This window comes from Epithele typhae (genome assembly GCF_022376455.1).
Source record: "Epithele typhae strain CBS 203.58 chromosome Unknown BXZ73scaffold_103, whole genome shotgun sequence".
Classification (NCBI taxonomy): Eukaryota; Fungi; Basidiomycota; class Agaricomycetes; order Polyporales; family Epitheliaceae; genus Epithele; species Epithele typhae.
The window spans coordinates 16,105-39,263 of NW_025954294.1; the positions used below are offsets into that span (position 1 = coordinate 16,105).

At 56.9% G+C, this 23,159-nt stretch overlaps 7 protein-coding genes across 7 annotated transcripts; 5 read left to right on the forward strand and 2 right to left on the reverse strand.

Moving 5' to 3' along the window:
• Positions 1-550: 550 nt before the first annotated feature.
• On the reverse strand, positions 551-2,633 carry BXZ73DRAFT_55851 (alpha/beta-hydrolase; the record flags this gene model as incomplete). Its single annotated transcript, XM_048021403.1, has 12 exons — positions 551-628; positions 683-710; positions 768-911; positions 968-987; positions 1,046-1,312; positions 1,383-1,617; positions 1,676-1,813; positions 1,866-2,010; positions 2,076-2,153; positions 2,205-2,251; positions 2,305-2,370; positions 2,413-2,633. The coding sequence occupies 12 exons, from the start codon at positions 2,631-2,633 to the stop codon at positions 551-553; spliced, it is 1,467 nt and encodes a 488-aa protein (XP_047871973.1).
• A 1,702-nt stretch (positions 2,634-4,335) lies between these two features.
• Positions 4,336-6,014, reverse strand: BXZ73DRAFT_55886 (mitochondrial carrier; the record flags this gene model as incomplete). The annotated part of the gene is made up of 6 exons (XM_048021416.1): positions 4,336-4,565; positions 4,627-4,782; positions 4,841-5,062; positions 5,136-5,334; positions 5,767-5,835; positions 5,934-6,014. The coding sequence occupies 6 exons, from the start codon at positions 6,012-6,014 to the stop codon at positions 4,336-4,338; spliced, it is 957 nt and encodes a 318-aa protein (XP_047871974.1).
• A 2,919-nt stretch (positions 6,015-8,933) lies between these two features.
• On the forward strand, positions 8,934-10,438 carry BXZ73DRAFT_107208 (uncharacterized protein; the record flags this gene model as incomplete). Its single annotated transcript, XM_048016862.1, has 3 exons — positions 8,934-8,990; positions 9,047-9,786; positions 10,006-10,438. 3 exons carry the CDS (start codon positions 8,934-8,936, stop codon positions 10,436-10,438), a joined length of 1,230 nt encoding a protein of 409 aa, XP_047871975.1.
• Positions 10,439-10,966: 528 nt separating this feature from the next.
• BXZ73DRAFT_55876 (uncharacterized protein) lies at positions 10,967-13,203 on the forward strand (the record flags this gene model as incomplete). The annotated part of the gene is made up of 3 exons (XM_048021413.1): positions 10,967-11,296; positions 11,408-11,475; positions 13,122-13,203. 3 exons carry the CDS (start codon positions 10,967-10,969, stop codon positions 13,201-13,203), a joined length of 480 nt encoding a protein of 159 aa, XP_047871976.1.
• A 974-nt stretch (positions 13,204-14,177) lies between these two features.
• Positions 14,178-16,018, forward strand: BXZ73DRAFT_93066 (uncharacterized protein; the record flags this gene model as incomplete). Its single annotated transcript, XM_048026576.1, has 5 exons — positions 14,178-14,369; positions 14,421-14,564; positions 14,619-14,727; positions 14,778-15,631; positions 15,692-16,018. The coding sequence occupies 5 exons, from the start codon at positions 14,178-14,180 to the stop codon at positions 16,016-16,018; spliced, it is 1,626 nt and encodes a 541-aa protein (XP_047871977.1).
• A 248-nt stretch (positions 16,019-16,266) lies between these two features.
• BXZ73DRAFT_93067 (macro domain-like protein) lies at positions 16,267-17,070 on the forward strand (the record flags this gene model as incomplete). Its single annotated transcript, XM_048026577.1, has 3 exons — positions 16,267-16,460; positions 16,516-16,987; positions 17,041-17,070. The coding sequence occupies 3 exons, from the start codon at positions 16,267-16,269 to the stop codon at positions 17,068-17,070; spliced, it is 696 nt and encodes a 231-aa protein (XP_047871978.1).
• A 1,549-nt stretch (positions 17,071-18,619) lies between these two features.
• On the forward strand, positions 18,620-23,157 carry BXZ73DRAFT_93068 (SNF2 family N-terminal domain-containing protein; the record flags this gene model as incomplete). Its single annotated transcript, XM_048026578.1, has 10 exons — positions 18,620-18,705; positions 18,871-19,432; positions 19,484-20,286; positions 20,313-20,555; positions 20,605-21,089; positions 21,143-21,732; positions 21,774-21,782; positions 21,803-22,413; positions 22,469-22,543; positions 22,608-23,157. The coding sequence occupies 10 exons, from the start codon at positions 18,620-18,622 to the stop codon at positions 23,155-23,157; spliced, it is 4,014 nt and encodes a 1,337-aa protein (XP_047871979.1).
• Between the last annotated feature and the right edge of the window lie 2 nt (positions 23,158-23,159).

Here is a 23,159-nt window from a genome sequence, read left to right on the forward strand (position 1 = left end):
CTCTGAGCGGGGGCTCCAACAACCGAATGCCCGCCCATGACCGCCCGACCCCGAACTTGGTCCTTGCGGGCTTCCGGCGACACGAGATACTCACCGCACTACTCTGCGTTTGGGCTAGCAACCCCGGTAGCAGATGCTCTTCGCGGCTTAGCAGCGCTACACATGTTCGGCCAAGTCGGAGCTTGGAACTCCGCAAAGAGCGCTCACGAATGACCTCACATGTGGATCACAGCGCCGCCGAGGGAGGTCCATGATGGACGACGGTGGCCCCAGCCCCAGTCAGAAGGTCGGAGAGACGCAGAAGATACCATTGGTCGCTGTATGGGCTCTTCGGGCACGAAACCTCTAAAAGAACGCGTTAAACTTAGCGCGCACCGGTGCAGGCGAGCCGACGGCACAGCTCAAGATTTAGTACGATCCGCCGGACGCGGACGCCCGTCCGACGACACTGACGCGCTCCGGAGGGCCCGGAGCGAGCAGCGGCACGAATGGAGGATGCGTTTGAAATAATCGATGCTTATTCGCTGGCTGATATACGGAGGTAAGAGTGTCATGGGACGGAATGAAGCTGCTCCTTGCGAATGATTTGAGAGAAGATCTCTAGTGCGGCCGCGGGTTGGAACGCGGGCTAAACAGTATGCGTCAAAGACATGCTCGTTGGCGTAGGGAACTAGGTACTCACCACTTCGTGCCCGGCCTGGAAGACCCGTCTGCAAACATTGAATAGTCAGCTAAAAGGGCGACTGGGGAGGGATGGCGGCACGCACGCAAAGCTGAAATTGTCGACGTTCTGGATCGCCGCGATCGCCGTATCACCGATCGTCATGTTCGTGAACGGTGTCGCGTGAAGCGTCTCGTTGCCGTACCAGTCCATCGCGAGCACGGAAGCGTGGCCGCCTAGCCAGTTGCAGCTGTTTCAGGCTTCCGTCAGGCTTTTTTTCACCAAGAGCACTTCACACACACTCACTTGATATCCGCATCACCAGCCTACGGGTAGTTCACAGAGGTAAGCCTGACAACCTCACACGTGGGACATGAGACCCACCCAGATCAAGATCTTCATCCGCTCGTTCGCCAGGTTGGCGAGCGCAGGCAGCAACGAACGCGCGTCGTCGCCCGTGCGCCCGAACTGGTTGCCAACCGGGTTGCTGCACTCGCTGTACCGCGCCTGCGCACCGATCGCATTCATCACCGTCTGGTTCCGAAGGAAGGAGACGTAAAACTCGGGCGGGAAGAGGTTCGGCGAGTCGTCCGACTGCCTGAGGTCATCGATGTCGCGCCCGATGGTGGATGGGATCAGCAGATTCTCGATCTGCAAAACAAGAGGCATAAGAAGGCGTATGAGCAACAGCAGAAGGCGGGGGTATAGGCAAGACACGTACGCAGAAGTCGTCAGCGTTGATGCAGATCTTGTTGCTGGCGGTGGTCTCTCCAGGGAGACCTTGGTCGCCACCGGCAGCGTAGCAAGCGAGTTCCTGCTCCATGCATCCTCCCGCGCCGAAGAACGACTCATTCATTGCGGCGAGGACGGTGTCATTCTGAAGCTGGCCGTACCCCGGCGCGAACGTCGCGAAGTCGAGGTAAGCCTTGTTCTGCAGAAGAGGATCGTACCATCCGCTGCAAGCATCAACAATCAATGGAGCCGTCCAATATGTCGGTCGAAGCGAACACGTACTTGTTGATCATGAGCGCGCTGACGTTGATCTCTTCTCCCTGTATTGACCCGTCCTTGATCTTCGCGTTCTGCTCGTCAAAGAACTCAACAAATTCAGGGCCGTAGTGTCCGCCGTAGCTCTCCGTGGCTAATATGAACCTGCATTAAGCATGTCAGCACAGTGGGCATCTGCATCTGACAAGACACGTACTCGCGGCTCTGAAACTTGGCGAAGTCCTGGCTCTCGAAGAGCACCTGGAACGCCGTCCAGATCGCTGGCGCCGCAGCGAACGTGCTGTTTACGTTGACAGTGCCGAAGGAAAAGCCGGTTCCAATCGGCTGGTCGATGTAAATCACTGGATACATTAAACGAGGCAGGTCAGGAAGGGTGCTAGGACGTGATGGGGTACTATATGCGCACTGTTACTGATGTTGTTCCAACTGAACGGGTTGAGGACAGTGGTTTGCCCATCTTCATCGACCTGGCATGGTCCGTGCTCTGCAGACAGATGTGGGCAATCGAGCATGAGTATGTGAGCCACCTACGCACCTTGGAAGAGACCGATCATAGACGAACACCCAGGTCCACCGTTAAGCCTATTGCGCGCTCAGACCTCTCGAATCCACTTCGAAAGCCGCGCGAGACTCACCAAAGCGTGAACGGCGCGTTCTCCGGGTCGTCTCGCGCCTCGAAGAACCAGAACCACTGCCATGCACTAAGCTTGCATCTCACGCGCCCGAAATCCAAAGGCACTCACCATGGACATGTTCGCCCCACGTCTAGGTACCCCGACATCTGCCCCACCCCCGGCGTGGTCTCGCATACTCCCGAGTTCTTCACCGCGCGTATCTTCGCGTCCGCGATGTTTAGCGACGTCATCTCGACGCGGCTCGCGCCTTCGCGCAGGCCGTCAATGTGCGACGTCGGAGAGGCCGCGACGGCCGCGTAGAGGAGAGCGAGCACCGAGAAGAGACGCATCGGGGGAGGGGGAAGGATGAGGAAGCGGAGCTTGCTCGCCTTGCGCACACCCGTCGCGCCCGGGCCAGTCCTACATATACTCCCGCCTGGCGTCCCGCTGCGAGGGAGGCTTCCCAGTCGAATTCGAATTGGTATCGGTGGACGCACCCGGTGTGGGCTGACACAGGCTGACACGAACGGGAATGCCGTTAAACCGGGGCTGTATTCGCGCGCGGACCATGCGCGGGACGGATTGGGGAGCATGTCGACTGCGTTCGCGGTGCGTCGTCCGGCGTGGTCGTGTGGGGAAGCAGGTGGGGAAGCGCGGGGGCAGCGTGGACCGTGCTTCCAGAATTAGCCCAGTTGATAACGGAGGCCAGCACGCGAGGATGATACGACTGGAGGCTGGGATGTGAAACCCGGGTGTAGATCGTCGGAAGACCGGGAGCAGGAGAGATGCAACGAAGTGTGAGGTGTGCGCATGATGAAGTGAGAAGAGAAGAGAGGATATGGCTGGAAGCGCTGAACGTTGAACGCTTGGGCATAGAGTCGCGCGGGGACATGACATCCTCGCGCTACTCTTGTCCTCCTCTGGACCGATCTTGAAATTTGCAGAAAATATAAGGGCCAAAGCACACTCTCACATTTCTGAATATCTTCTCGAATTATATTTCTTTCTGATGTTTACTTTGGTGGGGCCATGGCGTGAAGGAGCCCATGTCTTGGTCGCACAATAGTAGTATGTTGTTGTTGAATTCCACGGTGATATCAGCGACATCAGGGAGGGATGAGAAGGGCTTTGAAACCATGATCAGGGGGAGGATTATCGGGTATGTGGCAATGAGGCTCCGGTAAAAGTGCGTCAGCGAGGGCGCACTTGACGACCTCCAGAACGCCTTCGAGGGAGCTTATGCACCTTGGTCTGGTACCGGATGGTCGGGAAGGGGCCGCAGAGCGGAGGCAGAACACACTGCGCGGAGAACGTGCGCTTGATGCCTTCTTCCGAGCCGACGAAATGAACCTCGTCGAGTTGGCGGAAGCCTTTGTGGAGAGTATGGGTCTGATCTACTTTCAGACCAACGCTGAGCGACCTGAGTCTCTTTATCTGTGAGTGGTGTTGTAACGCGATGCTGTCGATATTGGACGTGGGGCGCTTGAATGTTTCGAAAGACTCGAGGTTGACGAATTTTTTCACTCCCATGAGAAATAGCACCGCGGAACCGGGAAAGTCTTTAGCCCACTTCAACTCGGGGCGTTTTCTCGAGCAGCGAGGATCGTTCTGTTGCCAAGAAGCCTTCGGTCGTAGAGTCGGCGGCAGAAGCAAAGACAGTATAATAGGCCATCCAGAGGGGCTCCGCACTGCTCCGCACTGCTCCGCATCGTCGCGTCTAGATGGTGAATTTGAGGGAAGTGTCATCCGAGTCTGGATATCCGCGGAAGTTCAACACGAGCACACGTTGCGATACTGAATCCAGTGAATGGGCGTGATGAGAAGATCGAAAATCTAAAGGATCAGACGTACATCGAAATTGGTATGGGAAAATCACCGATAATCCAAAAAGTTTTGAGTGAGATGGATGGATGGTCCAAGGTGTGCCATAGTGAGAGCGCTGGCATTGCTGAGGGAGAAGTACGTAGTCCATCCATGTATTACACTATTTAAATCACACACCTCTAGCGCACATCTTTCTCCAATAGACCGCGCGCAGCTCATCCCACCAGGCTACTCGCTGTAAGTCGGGTCCTCGCTGCTCCCCTGCATCGTCTCCATCACCCTCCTCACGCGCTCATACACTGCGAACACAATGGCCTGTCCCGGAGCAACGCGGAGTACGCGCGGCGTAATGCCCTTGTAGAACGAACGCACTCCTTCACGCTGCCACATTTCTCCCGCGATTGCGGTGATGCGCTGGAACGCGGACTGGCCCGGCACCGCCTCAGATTTCTGCAGACCTGCAGATACATGTACAAGTGAGCGGGGGAAGTCAAAGACTAGATAAGGAAGGCGACGTACGGGTCTTGATCGTGTCGATGGGAGCGTTGGAAAAGGGGCCCATCGCACCAGAGACAAGGCCGATGCACATGTGTTGCCACGACGGCAGGTCGGTAAGCTCTGGCTGCAGGTTGTGTGCGAGCTTCTTCAGCTCCTGATATGCTGTGAAGTTCGCGCCTGCGAGTAGTGACGTCATCGGATCGGCATTCCCAGTGAGTAATAAAGCGCGACGCACCCTGGTTTGTTGCCTGCCGGAGCGCAGTGAGCGAGACTCCGCGGTAGAGCGCGCTAAAGCCCTCTTCCCGCACAATAGCATATACGGCATGGCCGGCGTTGCGGTAGCGTGGTGCCTCCAGCGGGTCCGCGAGTGAGTGCTGTTGTGCTTGCAGTCGGATTTTCACCACCTCCATTGGGGTCACGACCATGACAGCTTCTGTGACACCTGCACCCAGTCCGGCTGTTTATCGTGCACAACAGAACAGACACAGGTTACATGTGTAAAGATGCAAAGACAAGGCGGACGAGCGCACCGATGAAGATGTTCCCAACACTTGTTGCGCCTGTCTGCTTGTCGGCAAGCCACGCCTTGTACCGCTCAAAACTGGCGAAACGTATCGCCATTTTCGGCACGATACCCGAAAGAACAGCGCCGAGGCCCTTGTACAGCGCGAGCGGGGTTTCCCTCTGCACGATGAGCGCACCGGTTGCGATAAATCCTCGCGGTTTCGTCTGCAGGGCATCGAAGAGTGTGTGAGCGATGGGTTTCAATTAACGCGCTTATGTGGGGAAAGAAGAGAGAAGGACACGTGTTCAAGAACGAGCGAAGTCCACACCGTGGTCCGCGAACACGCGGTGAGACTCAGTCGGATCCGTCAAGAGACTGCGTTCCACGAAGCTAAGAGGAATACTTCTTAGAAGAGGTGCACATGTCATGCCAAGATCGCATTCTCATGCTCTACAGCCTAACGGTGGGCGCAGCGGCCTTCCGTTCTACCTCCGCGCCAATTCCGACGGCGGATGCGGGGGAAAGGGTTCGGCACCGCTGCGGCGTAGAGACACGGGCGAGGGGTGAAGCTTGGAGACGCGTCGTTGTGGACGTGTGGAAGCGGCTTGGGCGAGGCAACGACAAGAACAGGGGGACAGCGGCGACGATAAACTCACCCCGGGAGCCATTCCAGACTTTGACAGCTGCATGCGCACTTTAATGGTGTCTAGTGGCTGGCAGCATAGCTGCGCAATACAGGAAAGTCAGAAAGGACCCGTCGGCACTCCCTCGGGTACTGCTGTCTGCACGAGAGCAGCAGAGGGCGAACAGTCCGGCGACGTACCGCTTCCATCGCCCCCGCGATCCCACCTGCAGTCAACTGCGTCGCGAATCCAACCGGCTTCTTCTGTCCTGTACGCGACATCTTCGCTCAAGAGCGTCCCGCGAGTGTGCGAACGGGCGTTCCGCGCGTAGTTCTTGGCCTGGTACGTGGATGGGTATAAGGGATAAACCTAACGCGTATTGGGCGGAGATGAAGGGTGGCGGCGTGCGCGCGGCGCGGGGTGGCCGGGCGAAGGGCGGAAGGGGTACATAACGCGACATGGTGGGCGGTGAGAGCAAGCGAGAGTCAGGATCGTACGTTTACGGGCATCAGCGGCACGCACCTGCAGTCTGTCAGCGGCGAAGCGCGCGTTGGTGTTATCGAGCTCGCGACCGGCAAGAGAGCAGGGGTGTTTGAGAGAGAGCGACTGGGAGAGAGCGTCCATGTTATATGCCCTAGGCGGCGGGCGGAGGTGAGAGCGTGACTAGTGAAGCGAGCGGGGGAGCGAGTCTAAACGCGCGCGAGAGCATGTGAATGCTCCGGTCGTATTCCTTGCTCTCTGCCGCCGCCCGCTCTTCTCCACCGCTTGGCGTGCCCCTCAGGAGAAATTCAGGGACGAGGAGGGGGACTGCCGGATGCGACGCGGGGATGACCCCGCACTCGAGACCGTGCGGGAGCGCGCTGTTCCGTCGCCAGTTCCGCTTCTTCCCCGTTCGCGCGAGGCGCCTGGAAATTCAGTGGGTCTCGTCCCCTTTGTTGTCCATCTGGGTATGTAGGACAGTTTGAAGCCACTCGTGTCGAGGCGCATGTCTGCATGTACGAATGGGTTCTTGAACTTATAGGTCTCAAAGGCTGAGGAAAGAGATAAGATTAGATTGCAGGCAACCGGAAGTCCCCGAGCCGCATTTCGCGGACTCTCGACGCGTCCGCCGACCGGCCTGCTTCCTTCTCCACCCTCTTTCCTCCATGGCTTCCCGTGCACGGCTCTCTCTTTTCGACATATTCCACCGCACCGTCACCTTTTCGCTTCTCGGAATGGCCGTCGGCGGGGTCGTCCTGATGGGTGTAGTACATAAAGCCACGATGCGTGCGGGTGAAGGTAAGCCTCGACACCAGTCCAACTTTGGCTTTTTTCTAACCAGCTCACACGGTGCTTGCTCATGTAGAGGTACTACAGAACCGTGCTCCATTCTGAACCGACGCTCACGGTGAAATTATGACAGGCGGTGGCGAGGGTGCAGGCGGGAGAGATGGTCCAACCACCACCGAAAGAGGTGTGTATGTTCATCCACGAGTTCTTGGTCTGGAGTAACACCCCTCCTGCTACTCCGCACTTGTTTTCAATACTTTCAGAAGGAAGACAAGCCAGAACAAGCTCTTGTGGACGCTGCTCAAGCAATATTCACTCGATCTCAGCAAGCAAAGCCGTGACGGATTTATACTTTCATCTGTATGGTACGTCGGTACTTCCTGGCTCGTCTCTACCTTTCAATCAACGTGCTCAAATCTGCGTGTCTGCTAGGCGTCTTGTTTCTGCGATATCACTTCAACAATGTACACTACCTAGTTGCGTTAATTGAAGACCACACCTGGACACGAATGGCGCACGGAGACGACTTGCTACGCGCACCGCATGAACTCGCCACTGACCTAGGAGGTCGAGAACGCAAGGAACCGAGAGTAAGTACTCTCCACGTCGCCGCCATCGTCTTTCCCCTCCCCCACACCATATATTCCCGATGGATGCCCACGCAGCCCTGTTCTGCTCAGCAATCGACAGCACGATCTTTGAGCGGCTCGTCACCCCCAGGTGTCATACGCCATCCTCTATCGGGCGACTGGGTGTTTCAAGGACCTCCGCGGTCAAGCGCAGGAACGAGACTTGGAGGTGGATGCGAGGACTTTCGCCGCCCCTGATATGTGCGCATGCACTTGTATATAATACATGGTGTCTGCTTCCAGTTGGATTTTGTTCTCCGGTGCTCTATATGATGTTTTCCCCCAGATAGAAACACCTCGCAAGGACTCGGCGTGCAAGTGAGGCTGCCATGCGGTTGTCCGTGCTTCAAATGCCTCGTGGTCTCCGTCCTGTGCGATGGCCTCCGGGCCCATGTGCCACCGGCGGGGATCGACTACACAAAATCTTCCTCCCGATACGCTCCTAGGGGCGCAGGAGGCGCGCGAGGCGACATTGTCGCGGTCAGGGCGATCAGGCAAGTGACGGGTGAGTGCTGGCTGTTCCAAGTCCTCGTGTGTTGAACAATGGTGCTTTTCGTGCCATGAGATCATGTCTTAGGTGCTACTACCTACGCAGATGCGCATGTTCACGCAAAACGTGCCCCTCTGTCCAGCGATTGAGGGCCGGGGGGTTTAACCCTATGTCGGCTCCTCAATCGCATTACTTGTGACGTAAGTGTCCAGCGCGGCTTTCAGGCCTATTGGAATGGTCGGCCGTTTCAGAGACACGGGTATAGAGATTAGGGGATCCGGGCATGGTGGCGCCTTGGACTCGTCCGAAGGTCAGCCGCCACCTATTTGCCACCGCCGCCCCGCAGAACATGATAAGCCGAGTGTACTGCCGCACTTCCAAGCACTCACTGGAACCCCCCCTTCCTCTCTGCGATTCTTGCACCCCTCTCCCCTAGCTCCCTTCTCGCAAAATGACTCAATCGGCAGATGTACAGACGGCCTCCCGGGCGGCCGTCACATCTTTCCTAGAGACGTCAAGTGGGTCTAGTTCTTACCCACATCGTTCACAGTCATCTAACCCACCGGTATCCAGCAGATGCCACAACACGGCGACCAACCGCCCACCAAGTGTTTTACTGTGGCGATCTGTCGCTCGAGATCATGCGTTGTCTCTCCCCCGGTCCCTATCACGATGGAATTTCAGAGCCTGAGTCGCGCCTGCGGCGACAACGTCAAGCGGCTCTAGCTTCTGCAGCTCGTGTCTGCAAAGCGCTTTCTGATGACGCTCTGGACGTTCTCTGGGAGAGCATAGACTCGGCGGAACACCTGTTCATGCTCTTCCCAGGCGCAGAGATATACAATAGCTTGTTTTTGCAGCAACGAGTTTGGGTGGGTTGCTCCGAACAGCGAAATTCGTCAGAACGGACCACTGATGGTGCCGACAGGTTCCGCATTACGTCTCACCATCCGACGCCGAATGGGCGCGCTTCAAGCGATACGCCCGCAGGCTCAAGTACCTCTGGGTGCCGAAGCGCAGCAATGCCGTCCACCTACTTCACGAGTATGTCCAACCAAGGCTTCGTGAAGAGCTAGAAAACTCGCTGGGAAGCGGTTATCTGTTTCCACGTCTGACGGATCTCCGATGGTTCTCCGCCATCGAGCACACCTGCGATGCCCTCGTCACTCTCTCCCCGGTGATTTCGCGTCTCAGCCTTGCTTTGGACCTGAAGTTCTGGCGCTTGGTCGATTCTTGGGAAATTGCAGATTCCCTCCGACACATCCACGAGGTCATGCACCCCACGTTGGCAAAGCTCTCGGAGTTGGATGTACAACTGGTAGACGATCCCGGTCACGAAGACAGCCTTGCGAAATCTCAGGGGTTTCGCGAGCGAGTACCCTGGTGGACCTTCATTCATCTTCGCCGACTCAACGTGGTACACGAAGCACATCTGACTGAGCAGATGGTTCTGTCGCTCATGTCGCTCCCCGTGCTCTCCGAACTCGACCTGTGCTTCCAGATGCGCGACCGCGACGCCGGCTACTTCGACAAGTACCTCCCGAAACGGCTGGCGAAGGCGGGCTCTGGATTCCCGGCGCTACAGCGCCTCAAGGTCGTCGCTTCCGCGCTGGATTGCGGCTCCTTCTTCGAATTACTGGGATCATCCGTCCCCTCAGAGCCGTCGTCGTCTGCATGGCCGTCGCACCCTCACCTTCGCACGCGACCGACGAACATGCGACCGCGCTGGCCAGCATCACTTCCGCTTTCGGACAGCACCTAAATGACCTTACTTCATACTCTGCCTCTCCCCCTCCTCAGCCGTCAACGCCCCACCCACGCACATCATCCCGCTTACGGCTGGAGGCGTGTTTGGCGCGCTACGCGCCAACACCTCCCTTGCCACAGGGCCTTCATCTCATCCTTCCGGTTCACCTTCGGCGACATGGAGTGTGCGGTAACCGACGCCGATCTCCTGCACCTCGTTCAGCCCGAACCCGTCTTCTCGAACCTGGAAGAGATGGTCATCGAGTACACACGCCCGCCCGCAGCAGACCTCCCAGCAAACTTCCCCTTCCCTTCGACTGCAACGACGGATGCAGTCAAGCGCGCACTCCCCAAGCTCCGGACGCTCGTAGTGCCCTCGTCTGAGCGCGTTCGCTCGGGCCTGGAGCAGGCTGTACTCGAAAGCACGTCGGAAGAGGGGCGGCCTTTCGGCGTGTCGGTGCTCCTCGGAGAGTCGGGAGAATTTGTCAATGTTGTGCCGCTCGCCTATGTGCTGGAGGACGATGAGTGTCCATTTCCCGAGGAACATGGTGACAGTTTGGAAGAGGGTCTGTAGATGACACATCGCGAGAAGCGGGGGAGAATGGCGAAGTGTGAAAGAGAACGGGGCTGTTCAAGTTGGCACGGAAATGAAGCAGTATAACGTGTTTATTATGAGAACCAGCCTTCTTCTACTTAGTCTCCTTTCCCGACTAGCCAACGCACGGTGGTGGCCGAGAAGAGTCGTGGCAAGAGCGAGGCCAATGCTCGTCTCGCCTCCACCTTCACGTGCCTTGCCTGTGCGGCCGAAGTGACGTCATCCCGTCTCCTTCGCGGGAGTCGCGTCCTCCCGCCGGTCTCTACTTGCCCGCTCTTCTCCGGAAACCTCCATCCCATGGTCCATTTATCTCGCCCGCTTCTCATCCTCGTCTTCACGCTCTCCCCCTTCCGCCCCTCTCTCGTGGTCGCCGCACAACAGGCTCCATACCAGCCTTTCCATCCCTACCAGTCCTATAGTTACTTCTCTGCTGCCTCGACCCAGCGCGCATCATCCACCCCCACAGCCTATCCTCAACCCTTGCACACACCCGCACAAGAACGCACGATGTCCACCACCACCACCACCACCACCACCACCACCACCACCACTGCAGACACGCCCTGCACGCCCGACTTCCTTCAGGATCGCCTCTCCACACTCCTCGCGTCCCCGTATATTCACTTCAACACCCCCACGTCCGGGCCCTTCGCGCACCTGCACATGGGCCCCGGACCCGTAGACCTGTTCAGCACCCGGTTCGCCAACTTCTTCACGCAGGACGCTGATGGGGTCGTCGGAGGGCAGGCGGTGGACAAGGACGGCCTGAAGGCCGCCCTCCTTGCGCTGCAGGGGCGCTGGGACCCGGACAGCGCAAGCTTTGAGCCGGGAGCGACGGTGCAGGGTAGCGATGGGCAGCAGATGGTGAGTTTCTTTGTCTTCCCGCGACTCTACGTGGTGCGGAAACAGCACGGAGTGACGCAGTGCTAACTGTTGAACTCGGGACAGCCGACGATGAAGTTCGCGTGGACGCAGAGCAAGTCGAAGGAGCCCGCCGAAGTGAATGCATTTGGCATGTACAGTGACGGTCAAAAGTAATGCACACCCTGGCTCTGGCGTCTAGTGCGCTTCATGGCGGGCTCGAATCTCGTCCGTTTGAGACGATTTCTGTATGTACGGGTAGATATTCTGAATGCGAACCTGTGGGTACTTGTTTGAGAAGATTCGGACTAGTATTGAGCGAGATAGGAGGCAAACTCTGTGAGCCACCCTGTCACAGCTGTCACAACTGTGGGCAGGGGGCGACAATGCATGTCTGTAGAAGCAGAACAGCAGAGAGTTGAGAGCTGCGATTTATTTGAGGCTTATTAGGAGTCTGAATGATGCTCTGTGTATGAATTTCAGGCTGCAGAAACTTCTGGTTGGGTCATGTTTGAGCAAACATGGTTTTGAGCTGCCTCAACTCAAATCCGACCATTTGTTCGCACAGGCTCGGTCTGACTGCTACTGCAACAGTATGGAATATTTTTAACATGCTCATAGACGTGATTGATGCAAAAAACCAGAGGAGAAAAGGTGCAGATGTGGTTGTAGAAGGTGCACTGTGGTATTGATCAATGTCACACACATCACAAATCGATGTCTAGAACAGGACAAAGGACCCTGTGAGGCACGAAACTGCTGTGAGAACTCCCCATAAAGAAAGGCTTTCAGATAAGGCACGCAAGGTTGGCCGCTATGGCTTCGTTGCATGGGTACATACTCAGGAAGTTGTCTGATGTGACATGATCATATTCAATGATTGCCCTGCCTCCATTGTTTTGCCTTCCTGGCTGTCTGTATGCTGGAATTTTAGCTTGAGCACATTTCAGAGACTTATAAAGTTGATACAGACAAATACCAAGCACGAATTGCGAAAAACACGGCGAACCTGGGACGGGGGATACTTGGTGAAGCCGCACATGTCACATCAGGCAACTTCCTGAGTATGTACCCATGCAACGAAGCCATAGCGGCCAACCTTGCGTGCCTTATCTGAAAGCCTTTCTTTATGGGGAGTTCTCACAGCAGTTTCGTGCCTCACAGGGTCCTTTGTCCTGTTCTAGACATCGATTTGTGATGTGTGTGACATTGATCAATACCACAGTGCACCTTCTACAACCACATCTGCACCTTTTCTCCTCTGGTTTTTTGCATCAATCACGTCTATGAGCATGTTAAAAATATTCCATACTGTTGCAGTAGCAGTCAGACCGAGCCTGTGCGAACAAATGGTCGGATTTGAGTTGAGGCAGCTCAAAACCATGTTTGCTCAAACATGACCCAACCAGAAGTTTCTGCAGCCTGAAATTCATACACAGAGCATCATTCAGACTCCTAATAAGCCTCAAATAAATCGCAGCTCTCAACTCTCTGCTGTTCTGCTTCTACAGACATGCATTGTCGCCCCCTGCCCACAGTTGTGACAGCTGTGACAGGGTGGCTCACAGAGTTTGCCTCCTATCTCGCTCAATACTAGTCCGAATCTTCTCAAACAAGTACCCACAGGTTCGCATTCAGAATATCTACCCGTACATACAGAAATCGTCTCAAACGGACGAGATTCGAGCCCGCCATGAAGCGCACTAGACGCCAGAGCCAGGGTGTGCATTACTTTTGACCGTCACTGTAAGTGTAGTTGTGCTTGTTCTCACAACATCGACGTTAATCTAGTTGGATCCAGGCAAAGGGAAGAGGGCGGTACGCAGCGCATCAGCACTCTCAATCTCGACGGAGATTCGTCGCTGTTCGTGGCTCCTCAGTAGGTGGTTTACGAGTAATGGAAATGCGGCATGTAAAATATGGACGTCCATACCTTCGATTTGCACAACTTTCGTGTGGTGCAATAATCCAGCCCAACTTCGATTCGAAACTTGAGGTGAGGGATGATGAGGAAACATGCCAAACACGTTGGCAGTCTGAGAGTCCTGGAGGTTGCTTATCTTGAGCGATTCATGATTGGTTGGGTCTTCCACATGTTGTACATTGTGCTTAGCACGAATGTGAAATAATGCAAGTCAAAGAGTCGGGAGATCTCAGTGAAGCGCGCGAGTCGGGCCATGTGTGGAATGTTTTATTCCCACGCCACCGAGTTTCTCGCGGCGTCATTCCAACTTGCAATTCCAATTTGAAGCACAGCATGTACATCCTCACATCGCCAACATTTTTTGTATCTTTCTATCAGCCACTCCAACTTGCACTGAGCATGAACCATCAATCCACATCTCTGTGAGCACGTGCGTCCACGCGAGGGGCTTGATTTGTATGTCACTATTTGGTCACCGGCCTGATCGAGAAGATTTACCGATTTACGTGCAGTGCGGGCTCCGTCCCGGAGCTCCATTGTCATGACGTATGCGGAAAAAAGTGGCGGCCGGGTGCGCCCTGTGCCCCCTCAGGCCTCAGGCCCACTATCTTCCAGCTTCTCATCCGTCTTTCAGTCGCGAAAACTGCGCTGTCGAGCCTTGGATTGACGACCAGCTACTGCTGATTGGATTCAGATTCGAGACTTCCTTACAACGACGGAAAACCGGAGATGATAGACTCTTCGCAGTCCACTTCAGTCGGGAGGTGGCAAGCCATCCTCACTCTTGTTCTATTCTTCGTGTCGAGTAAGCCTTATGCACTATGCTATTTCCAAAGGTCGCTCACGCTGTGTTTAGATTTTGCGGTCATTTTCCCGCTTCATGTTCCCATACCAGCCATCTTCCTCAAAGCCGCGCGGCATGCTCTGGTCTCGATGAACATCGCGCCACCGGACGGCCGACCCCCCAAACGGCGACATCTCCACCTCAACTTTATCACCGTTCCTCTCATCTCCGTCTTGCTTCTTCTAGCCTGTGGGGTCTTTAATGGAAGGACTCTGCGAGATGGTATAGTGGGCACCAACGGCATCGAACCGTTGAATATCATGGCCCTCTTCATCTCATTGGTAAGAGGCTTGACTGGCCTTTACTGCCAACTGTTCTCATACCCAACTCAGGCGTACATTTCAATATCGCTCGACGCTACAGGGCTCCTTCGTTTCCTCGCCTTCTGGGTTGCCAGCAAGGGCGGATCGTCGGGCCGCGTTCTGTTCTCGTACCTCTACCTCTTCTTCCTCGTCTGTGGGATTATTGTCGGAAACGTGAGTGGCCTTGCCCCACCAGCTATACCACGGTACTGAGATTCGTTCCCGTAGGACCCGGTCATCCTTTCTGGAACAGCATTTCTCGCCTATTTCACTAGAGTCGCCGGAATCACTCCGCCGACTGCTTGGATCTTTTCTCAGTTCGCCGCTGCCAACATGGGTGCGTCTCCGTGCGATCCTGTCGCCCGTCTTTGACTCACACTCTTATAGCGTCCGTCGTGCTTGTCTCCTCAAATCCGACCAACCTCGTCCTCTCCGGCGCATTCTCTATCTCCTTCCTCACATATGCCGCCCACGTTGTCCTACCTTTCCTCGCGGCCGCTTTCTGCGTCTTTCCCCTCCTCTTCGTCCTATTCCGCACCCCAGGTTTGATCCCCGCACGGATCGACGTTGGACTGACTCAAGCGGAAGTCCGCGCAACCTTAATCGACGCACGCGGCGCGATATTCGGAAGTGTCCTCCTCTTGGTGACGCTCGTGGTGCTTGTCGGCGTGAGCACAATCGGCGCACCAGTGTGGATGGTCACCGTGCCTCCGGCGGTGATCATGTTAATGCGCGACGTATGGTACGACTGGGCGAATGCGGGGTTGCAAAAAACGAAGGAGGCACAGGAAGACTCTGTCGCGGTGGAAGCTGGAGCGGAGGACGCGCGGCCGCCCGTGGATGGAGATGAAGAAGTTGTTGTCGCAGGCGCTGTGGACACACATCAGCTGGAGCTGCACGACCTGAGCTCGCGCGCGCCCACTATCGCCGCGCCTGGATCTCCTATTCTCCCCTCGACCCCCGTGGATCTCAAGCACCCTCGCTCGCGTCCACCTCTCCTATTGTCTTCGCAGCGCTTCTTTACACACCTTCACGACACCTTCCCGACGGTGACGCACGTTCTCGAGCGCCTCCCGATCGCGCTTCTCCCCTTCGCCTTCCTCATGTTCATACTTGTGCAAGGCCTGGCGTCGCAAGGTTGGGTCGCGCTTTGCGCCAAGGGCTGGGCTGCGTGGGTGCGCGCGACCGGCTCGCTCGGCGCGGTGGGCGGGATGGGCTTCCTGGCGTGTCTGTTGTGCAACGTACGTCCGCCCGTTTTCCAACTTCGAGCCGTCGCTAATTTCTGCTCGCGATCCCGCCAGATCTGTGGCACGAACATCGGCGCAACGATCCTCCTCGCGCGCGTCCTCCAGATCTACTCTGCCTCGCTGCCCACTCCGCTCTCGACGCACGACCAGCGCGCGCTCACCGGCGCGATCTACGCGCTCGCGCTCGGGTCGAACTTTGGGGCGTTCACGCTCACGTTCTCCGCGTCGCTCGCTGGGCTGCTCTGGCGGCACATCCTCGTGGGGAAGGGCATCCACGTGCGCGCGCGCGAGTTCTTGCTTACGAATCTGCCAATCTCGCTCGTGGCGATGGGCGTGGGGTGTGCCGTGTTGGTGGGGGAGGTGTACGTGGAGTATCGCTGAGGGGTACTTTTTTCTGGGTCAGGGCTGTAGATTTCTCTCTCTCTATCTGGGCTTGTCGCATATATAAAACTGGGTTTGACAGCATAGATGTTTTGTATGTCGGGCGCTCCGACAGCGTCGGGAACGTTGTAGTCGTCTCGCAATCTCATTCGGAGACGGGTCGCTTTACATCCACCACCACGAATACATGAACACCAGCAGGACGTAAACAGGACAGCAAACCTGCATCCTTCTTCATTCAGCACGCGATGGACGCTCTCAACTTTATCCTCTTCGACCTCAACCCGCGACTCGTCGAGAGTTGGAAGACGGAGTTCGATAAGATCGTACCTCCTGAATGCGCAAAGCACGTCGAAATCAAGCACTGCACACTGGGAAATCTCCAAAAGCCCATCGACTGCCTCGTTTCCCCCGCCAATTCCTTCGGTCGTCTTGACGGAAGGTGAGTTCTTCGACGCACCGGCCCGCCCATTGCTTACAGATATGTGGACGCGCAGCTACGACGCAGTCCTTTCTGAAGCCTTGGCCCCTGCCTCAGATCCTGATGCGCTCACACGCGCGGCCCAGACGACCCTCTACGCACGCTGGCGCGGCTTCGCGCCGCCCGGGACCTGCACGCTCGTCCCGCTCACGGGAACGCCATGCGCGGACAACCCGACCGGATGCCGCGTGCTCGCGCTCTGCCCCACGATGCGCATCCCGAGCTCGGTCTCGTGGCACCGCGAGATCGTGTACAACTGCGTGTGGTCGCTGCTCGTGGCCGTGGACCAGCACAACGCGGACGCGGGCCCCGGGGAACGTATACGCAACGTCGCGATGACCGGACTGGCGACGGGCGTCGGGCGCGTCCCCGTGGAGGTGTGCGCGGTGCAGACCGCGCTGGCGTTTGCGCACTTTCACGAGGCGAAGGCTGATCCGGAGAAGTGGTCGCGGTTGGAATGGGGGGATATCATGGAGATGCCGCTGAGTGTGAGTCCTCTTGCGCCACTGAGTTAGGATGTCGCTAACCGTTGATGGGAAAGGATCCCAGTAGCCCTCACCGTAAGCGTTGAATTTCCCGAGCAAACAGACAGTTGGATCGAGGGGTCGCTGTGTCATCATGTAAATTCCGTGTTGGTCAGACGATTGCGGGGAAAGTAACAGACTGCAACGACTCATTGAACGTACGAGATCACTCGCCGTGCACATGTACTGTATTGGAAGCCGAACGGAAAGCTTTGTTTCGCAGTCATGCTGCACCTCGGTGTGCCTGACGATGACAGAGGGCCAAAACTGAGAACTCCGAATGACGACTTGTGAATGAGCGCCCGTGTGGCGCCACCGACGCTCCCATAAGCAGTAACACGCCTGCGATGAGTTGTTTGGTCGAACCAAACACGTTTCTCACATTCGCAGACGACGCCCAGCATGCTCGACCTCCTTCCTCCACCAGCCCCTCCCCCTCTCCCTCCGAAACCGCCTTAATTCTCGTCAGGAACTTTACGGATACCCTCCCAGCACAAGAAGCGCGTCGAACCGTCCAGTATCTGCGGAGATCAAGCGCATACAGCCATCCCACGCGCATCCGTGCACCATGAGTGCGAGGCGGAAGTCTGTGCACGCTTCCGAGGCCTCTTCGAGCGTGGCAACGGGCAGCAAAAATGGCACGAAAGGTCCCCGCAAGAAAAACCGCGCGAACGCGGGGTCGACGACCGAGATGAGCGTGGAGGAGGTGCGCGCGCAGTGGATTCAGGAGCGGCAGACGGAGCTGGACAGGATCTTTGGGGTTCATGACTCGATGGTACGCACAATATCAGGCCGAGACTACGCGCATCTCTCATGTTCCGTAGATTCGCGAAGCTTTTCATCTCGAGAAGTTTGTGTCTTTGTTGTCTTATGATCCTGAGGTATGTCCCTCTGTCTATTCTTTTGCATTCATTGTCGTCAAGTCGAGCCCCCACCCCCGACTTATGCTCACATCATGGCTGAATGTTGCATGATGATGCAATGTTGGGCCCCGATGTGCATGCGACGCTGCGGCAAACGAAAGCGGTTCTGGAGGGTACCGCGGTCCTGCTGCTGCTACGGCTAAGATGCGCTTCAATATGTGCAATCACGGTCGCCATGCGAGGTTTAGCGGTTGGTAGTGACCGTAGATGGTAAGCAATTGGACTCCACTAAGGCTCCGTGAAGTGGAGGAAGTCTTGGGTAGGCTCTTCGACTGGTGTATTTACTTGTGCAGCGTTTTGTTCTTCGCATTGGGACCGGTTACCCGAAAGTATCATACTGACTGCGCTTTTTACAGGTGGCAAAGCAAGACCGGTCGGATGTCTTTCAGCGAGTAAGTTGCCAGGGGTCCGAGTGATTCGCTTGTCTGATTGAACCATACAGTATCAATTGGAATATGATCTCTTGAGCTCAAGCGCTTCCGCAGGGCCCTCTCGACGAACCACTCGGCGAGCTCATACAGAACGACTCCAAGATATAAAAGCAGCAAGCACTCCAACTTCCTCCACCCGTCATCCCAAAAAGACCCGCACTGCGGATGATCCCGCCGCGAGCACCTTTTGGGACATCAAGGCAGAGGTGAAGTGGAAAGGCAAGCACCCAGACGGTGAACCTATGCCCGAGGTCACTCCCCAGTCATCAACACGGAAAGGCAAGGGTAAGCAAGTCGCAGCAGATCCAATCACTCCTCTCCCCCGAAAGTCACTTCCCAGGCGGTCTCTCATCGGACAGGACACGTCAAGCCAACGCACATCCATCAGCGACTCTGAGCCTCCCCGCAAAAGGCGGCGTGTTCCTGTGGAACCCGAGACTCCCACTACTTCCGGCACCCGACTTTCTCGCAGGCCACCGCGGGACACGCCTAGCGAAACCGCATCCATATCAGCGCCGCCGGCGTCCATTAGCAAACGCGCAAGTGTTCAGCAGCCGGTCGACGAGCCCTCGATCTCGCCCGTTAAGCACCCAGTCCAACGCGTCAAACTCATCGTGCGCAAGCCCTCGCCGTTGTTCTCGCATCCATTGCAGCGGCCACCGCTCAAGAAACACGACGGCTCTCTCGATGCCATCCTTTCCTCCTTCGTCACCCGTCACGGCTACGAGACGACCACGGAGAACATCGACGCGGAGCTGGAAGAGGAATTAGACGTATGGCGCCGAGTAGACGCACTTCAGAGGGAAGGCCGGCTGGTCGAACGCTCGTCATACGAGTTTCGTGGCGCAGAGGCTCAGGATACGTGGGCACACGTCGTACGCGAAATAGAGGAACCAGGCGTCAGGTTTATCGACGGGCGGGAGATGGCGGCGAACGTGGCGGGCAAGATACGCAAACACTGGCAAATGGAAAACAAGGCCGAAGAAGCACGCATGAAGATTCTTGCGAAGTCGACGCTCAACATGGTCTTGGGGCAGTGGCGGAAGGCGGTTTACGTGAGCGAGTTCCTGCCCCAGTTGTCTTCTTGATATTGAACACGATCATAGCATGTCCGCGAACAAGAGCGTCTGGAATGGGAAGCAGAAGAACGACGACGCGGGCAAGAGCATCTCAACGCAATCCTGGACCAGTCTGGCCAGATCTTGCAAGTCCAGCGTCTGGACCTCGTACGCGAGTCGCGAAGTCGTTCACGCAGTGTCGCTTCACCAGATCCTGAGCTGGGTCCCAACGGGTCCGACAACGAGGGCACCATGCCTGCTACCGAGGATGGCGAAGGGCAAGCTGACCACGACAGCGAGGAGTCCGACTCTTCCGCAGAGGACGAGGGCATCTCGATGCTTCTTCCTGACATAGACATGGAAGTGGACAGCGCGTCGCAGATCATCGTCGAGTCACCAAGGGAGCTCGAGATGGACGTGGACCTCAAGACTCCTTCTGAAGAAGAAGACAACTTGGAGGAGCCGCTGCCATCCTCACCACCTTCACGCACGGAGCAGAGCGAGGCGTCCACCAGCGCTGTCGGTACCCCCAAGACTACCGAGAAGATACTGACGCACTTCTACGCGGAACGGAAACCATCCCCAGCCTTTACCCCTATGGTTCTCGACATGGACGATGACGCTTTCCTCCCTCACACCCCGCAGCTTGTCAAAGAAAGTCCGTTGAACGAGATCTCTAACGGGACTCTCGACGCCACTCTGGCTCAAGACGACTTGCCAGCAGGATGGACGCCGCCCTTTAAGAACACCACCCTTCCTGACAACACACTTACCGATGGCCCTCCTGTCCTTAGCGTCAAGATTCCTGTACCCGAGACCCCGGCCCCCCCGACTCCCCCGATCTCGTCCCAGTCGACGAACCGGAGGAGCCTCTCAGTGGCATCACACCTGTCGTGGACGATGAAGTCGTTGAAGAGGAGGAAGAAGACTACAATGGCATTCCTTACTACCTGCGTCCTTATGCCGTCGCGCCGGTCGAGTGGGACCCGGATGCGAAAGTCAAGCCCCCACTACTTTTACGCGGTAACCTTCGACCGTACCAACAGGCAGGGCTGGAGTGGCTGGCCAGTATACACGCGCGCAACCTCAACGGGATCTTAGCGGACGAGATGGGTCTTGGGTAAGTCTTCTGACCTTCGGCCGTTCGACGGCGACTGACCGCCACGCAGGAAGACCATTCAAACTATCGCGTTGCTCGCTCACCTCGCTTGTGAGCGTGGCATCTGGGGCCCGCATTTGATCATCGTGCCGACGAGCGTACTGCTCAACTGGGAGATGGAATTCAAGAAGTTTCTGCCCGGGTTCAACGTCCTCCCGTACCACGGCAACACGAAGCAGCGCAAGGAGCTTCGTCAGGGCTGGAACAACAAGTACCACTTCAATGTCTGCATCACGTCCTACACCCTCGCGAGCCGCGACTCTCACGTCTTCAAGCGCAAACGGTGGTACTATATGATCCTGGACGAGGCGCACATGATCAAGAATTTCAAGAGCCAGCGATGGAACACCCTGCTAATGTTCCGGTCTTTCCGCCGGCTACTTCTCACGGGTACCCCGCTCCAGAACAACCTGACGGAGCTATGGGCTCTCCTGCAGTTCTTGATGTCTGGTACGGACTTTGCCAACTTGAAGGAGTTTGCAGATTGGTTCGCAAGTATGTGTCAGTTCTCGTCCATGTTCACCGCGTGCTGACTTGCAGCCATCTAGATCCGCTGGAGCGCGCAATCGAGCTCGGGTCCATAGACGACGAAACTCAAGCACGCGTCACTAAGCTGCATCAGGTCCTTCGCCCATACCTCCTCCGTCGCCTCAAGCGTGATGTCGAGAAGGAGCTTCCGCAGAAGTTCGAGCACATCATCATGTGTCCTCTCTCCAAGCGCCAGCGCTTCCTATACGACGAGTTTATGGGCCGAACAGACACGCGTCACGACCTCCAGTCGGGCGTGTACCAGAAGATCGCCAACATCCTCATGCAGCTCCGGAAGGTCGTCAACCACCCGGACTTGTTCGAGGTCCGCCCGATCGTTACCTCGTTCGCTATGCAGCGCTCCGCTGTCGCGGACTTTGAGATCAAAGAGCTGCTCGTGCGAAGACAACTCTTATCGCGGCTGGACGAGGACACGCTTAACCTCGACTTCCTCGGTTTCGAGTTCGTGCATGACATCGGCTTGCCTGAGATCGCGGCGCGCGAAACGAAGCGCCTGGACGGGACGCAGTTTCTACCCATGATCAACGACGTACCTGGGCAAGCTCCTCCGCGGGACACGCGAACAATCAGGGGTTTCAAGAAGTACACGGTGTGGCACAGCGCGCTGCCTCTATTGCGCATTGGGCACAGATCGGCTACGTCAATCGTCACCGGTGTAGCCACATTCCCATTACGGCGCGGAGAAGCTAGCGTTGATTCACAAGTTCTACTCCCCGCTCCTCCCACCGGAGATCCCGCACGAGCCGAAGGCCTATCTCACTACCCCGACTACTATTCGATCTGCCATCAAATCGGTCGCCACCCGGGCAGAGGAGATGGCGCCGTTCATCGACCGCTTTGCGTTCGTCACCCCATTCGCCGTTGCTCGCGATTTGCCTTTGATCGCTCTACCTACCCTTCGCGAAGACCCTACGGCTGCTGCGATGGCCATGGATCCCGCTTTCGACGCACCGCTGCACCGCGCGAGCGTCAAGCTGCAGATTGCGTTCCCGGACCCGTCTCTGCTTCAGTACGATTGCGGGAAGTTGCAGGTGCTCGCGCAGCTGCTACGGGACCGCAAGGCGGGCGGACACCGCGTGCTCATTTTCACGCAAATGACACGCATACTCGATATTCTTGAGATCTTCCTCAACTTCCACGGCTACCTGTACTTGCGGCTCGACGGCGCGACGAAGATCGAGGACCGGCAGTACATCACCGAACGCTTCAATGCGGACCCGCGCGTGTTTTGCTTCATCTCTTCGTCGCGGTCTGGCGGTGTGGGGATCAAGTGAGTGGATATTTGTGGCATCTGGGATGTTCGTGACTAATGACGCGGGCAACAGCTTGACTGGCGCTGACACGGTCATTTTCTACGATTCCGACTTCAACCCGCAGATGGACCGGCAGTGCGAAGACAGGTAAGCTTTTACGTCGCCTGCATCCTGTGCACACTTTCTGATTGCCTTGCTTTCATTTCTACAGAGCGCATCGCATTGGTCAGATTCGCGACGTCCACATCTATCGCTTCGTTTCCCAGCACACCGTCGAAGAAGCCCTCTTGCGCAAGGCCAACCAGAAGCGCTCACTAGACGCTCTCGTCATCCAACGGGGCGCGTTCGACTGGAGCGCGTTGCTCGACGACACCAGCACCTCGGGTGCGCTTGTGAACGCCCTGGGCGAGTACGAAGACGTCGAAGACGCAGCGGCGGCGCGCGTCGCTGCGAGAGAAGAGATGCTGCTCGAGGATGACGACGCTGCTGACTTCGGCGGGGAGAAGGGGAACGCGGGGACGGAGACGCCCGTCGCACCTACCCCTGTGCAGAAGACTCTGACCATGTTTTCCGAGGCTACCGCGGACACGCGGGAGGCTGCTCCGACCGAAGAGGATGCTGTGGTGACGGAGGTCGCCACGGAGGCCGGCGAGGGGGCCGGCGAAGACGAAGACGAAGATGAGGAAGGCCGCACGATTGACGACTACATGATCGATTTCGTCAGCTTCGACGCCGACTTCTTCGAGGAGTGGAGTATGTGAGC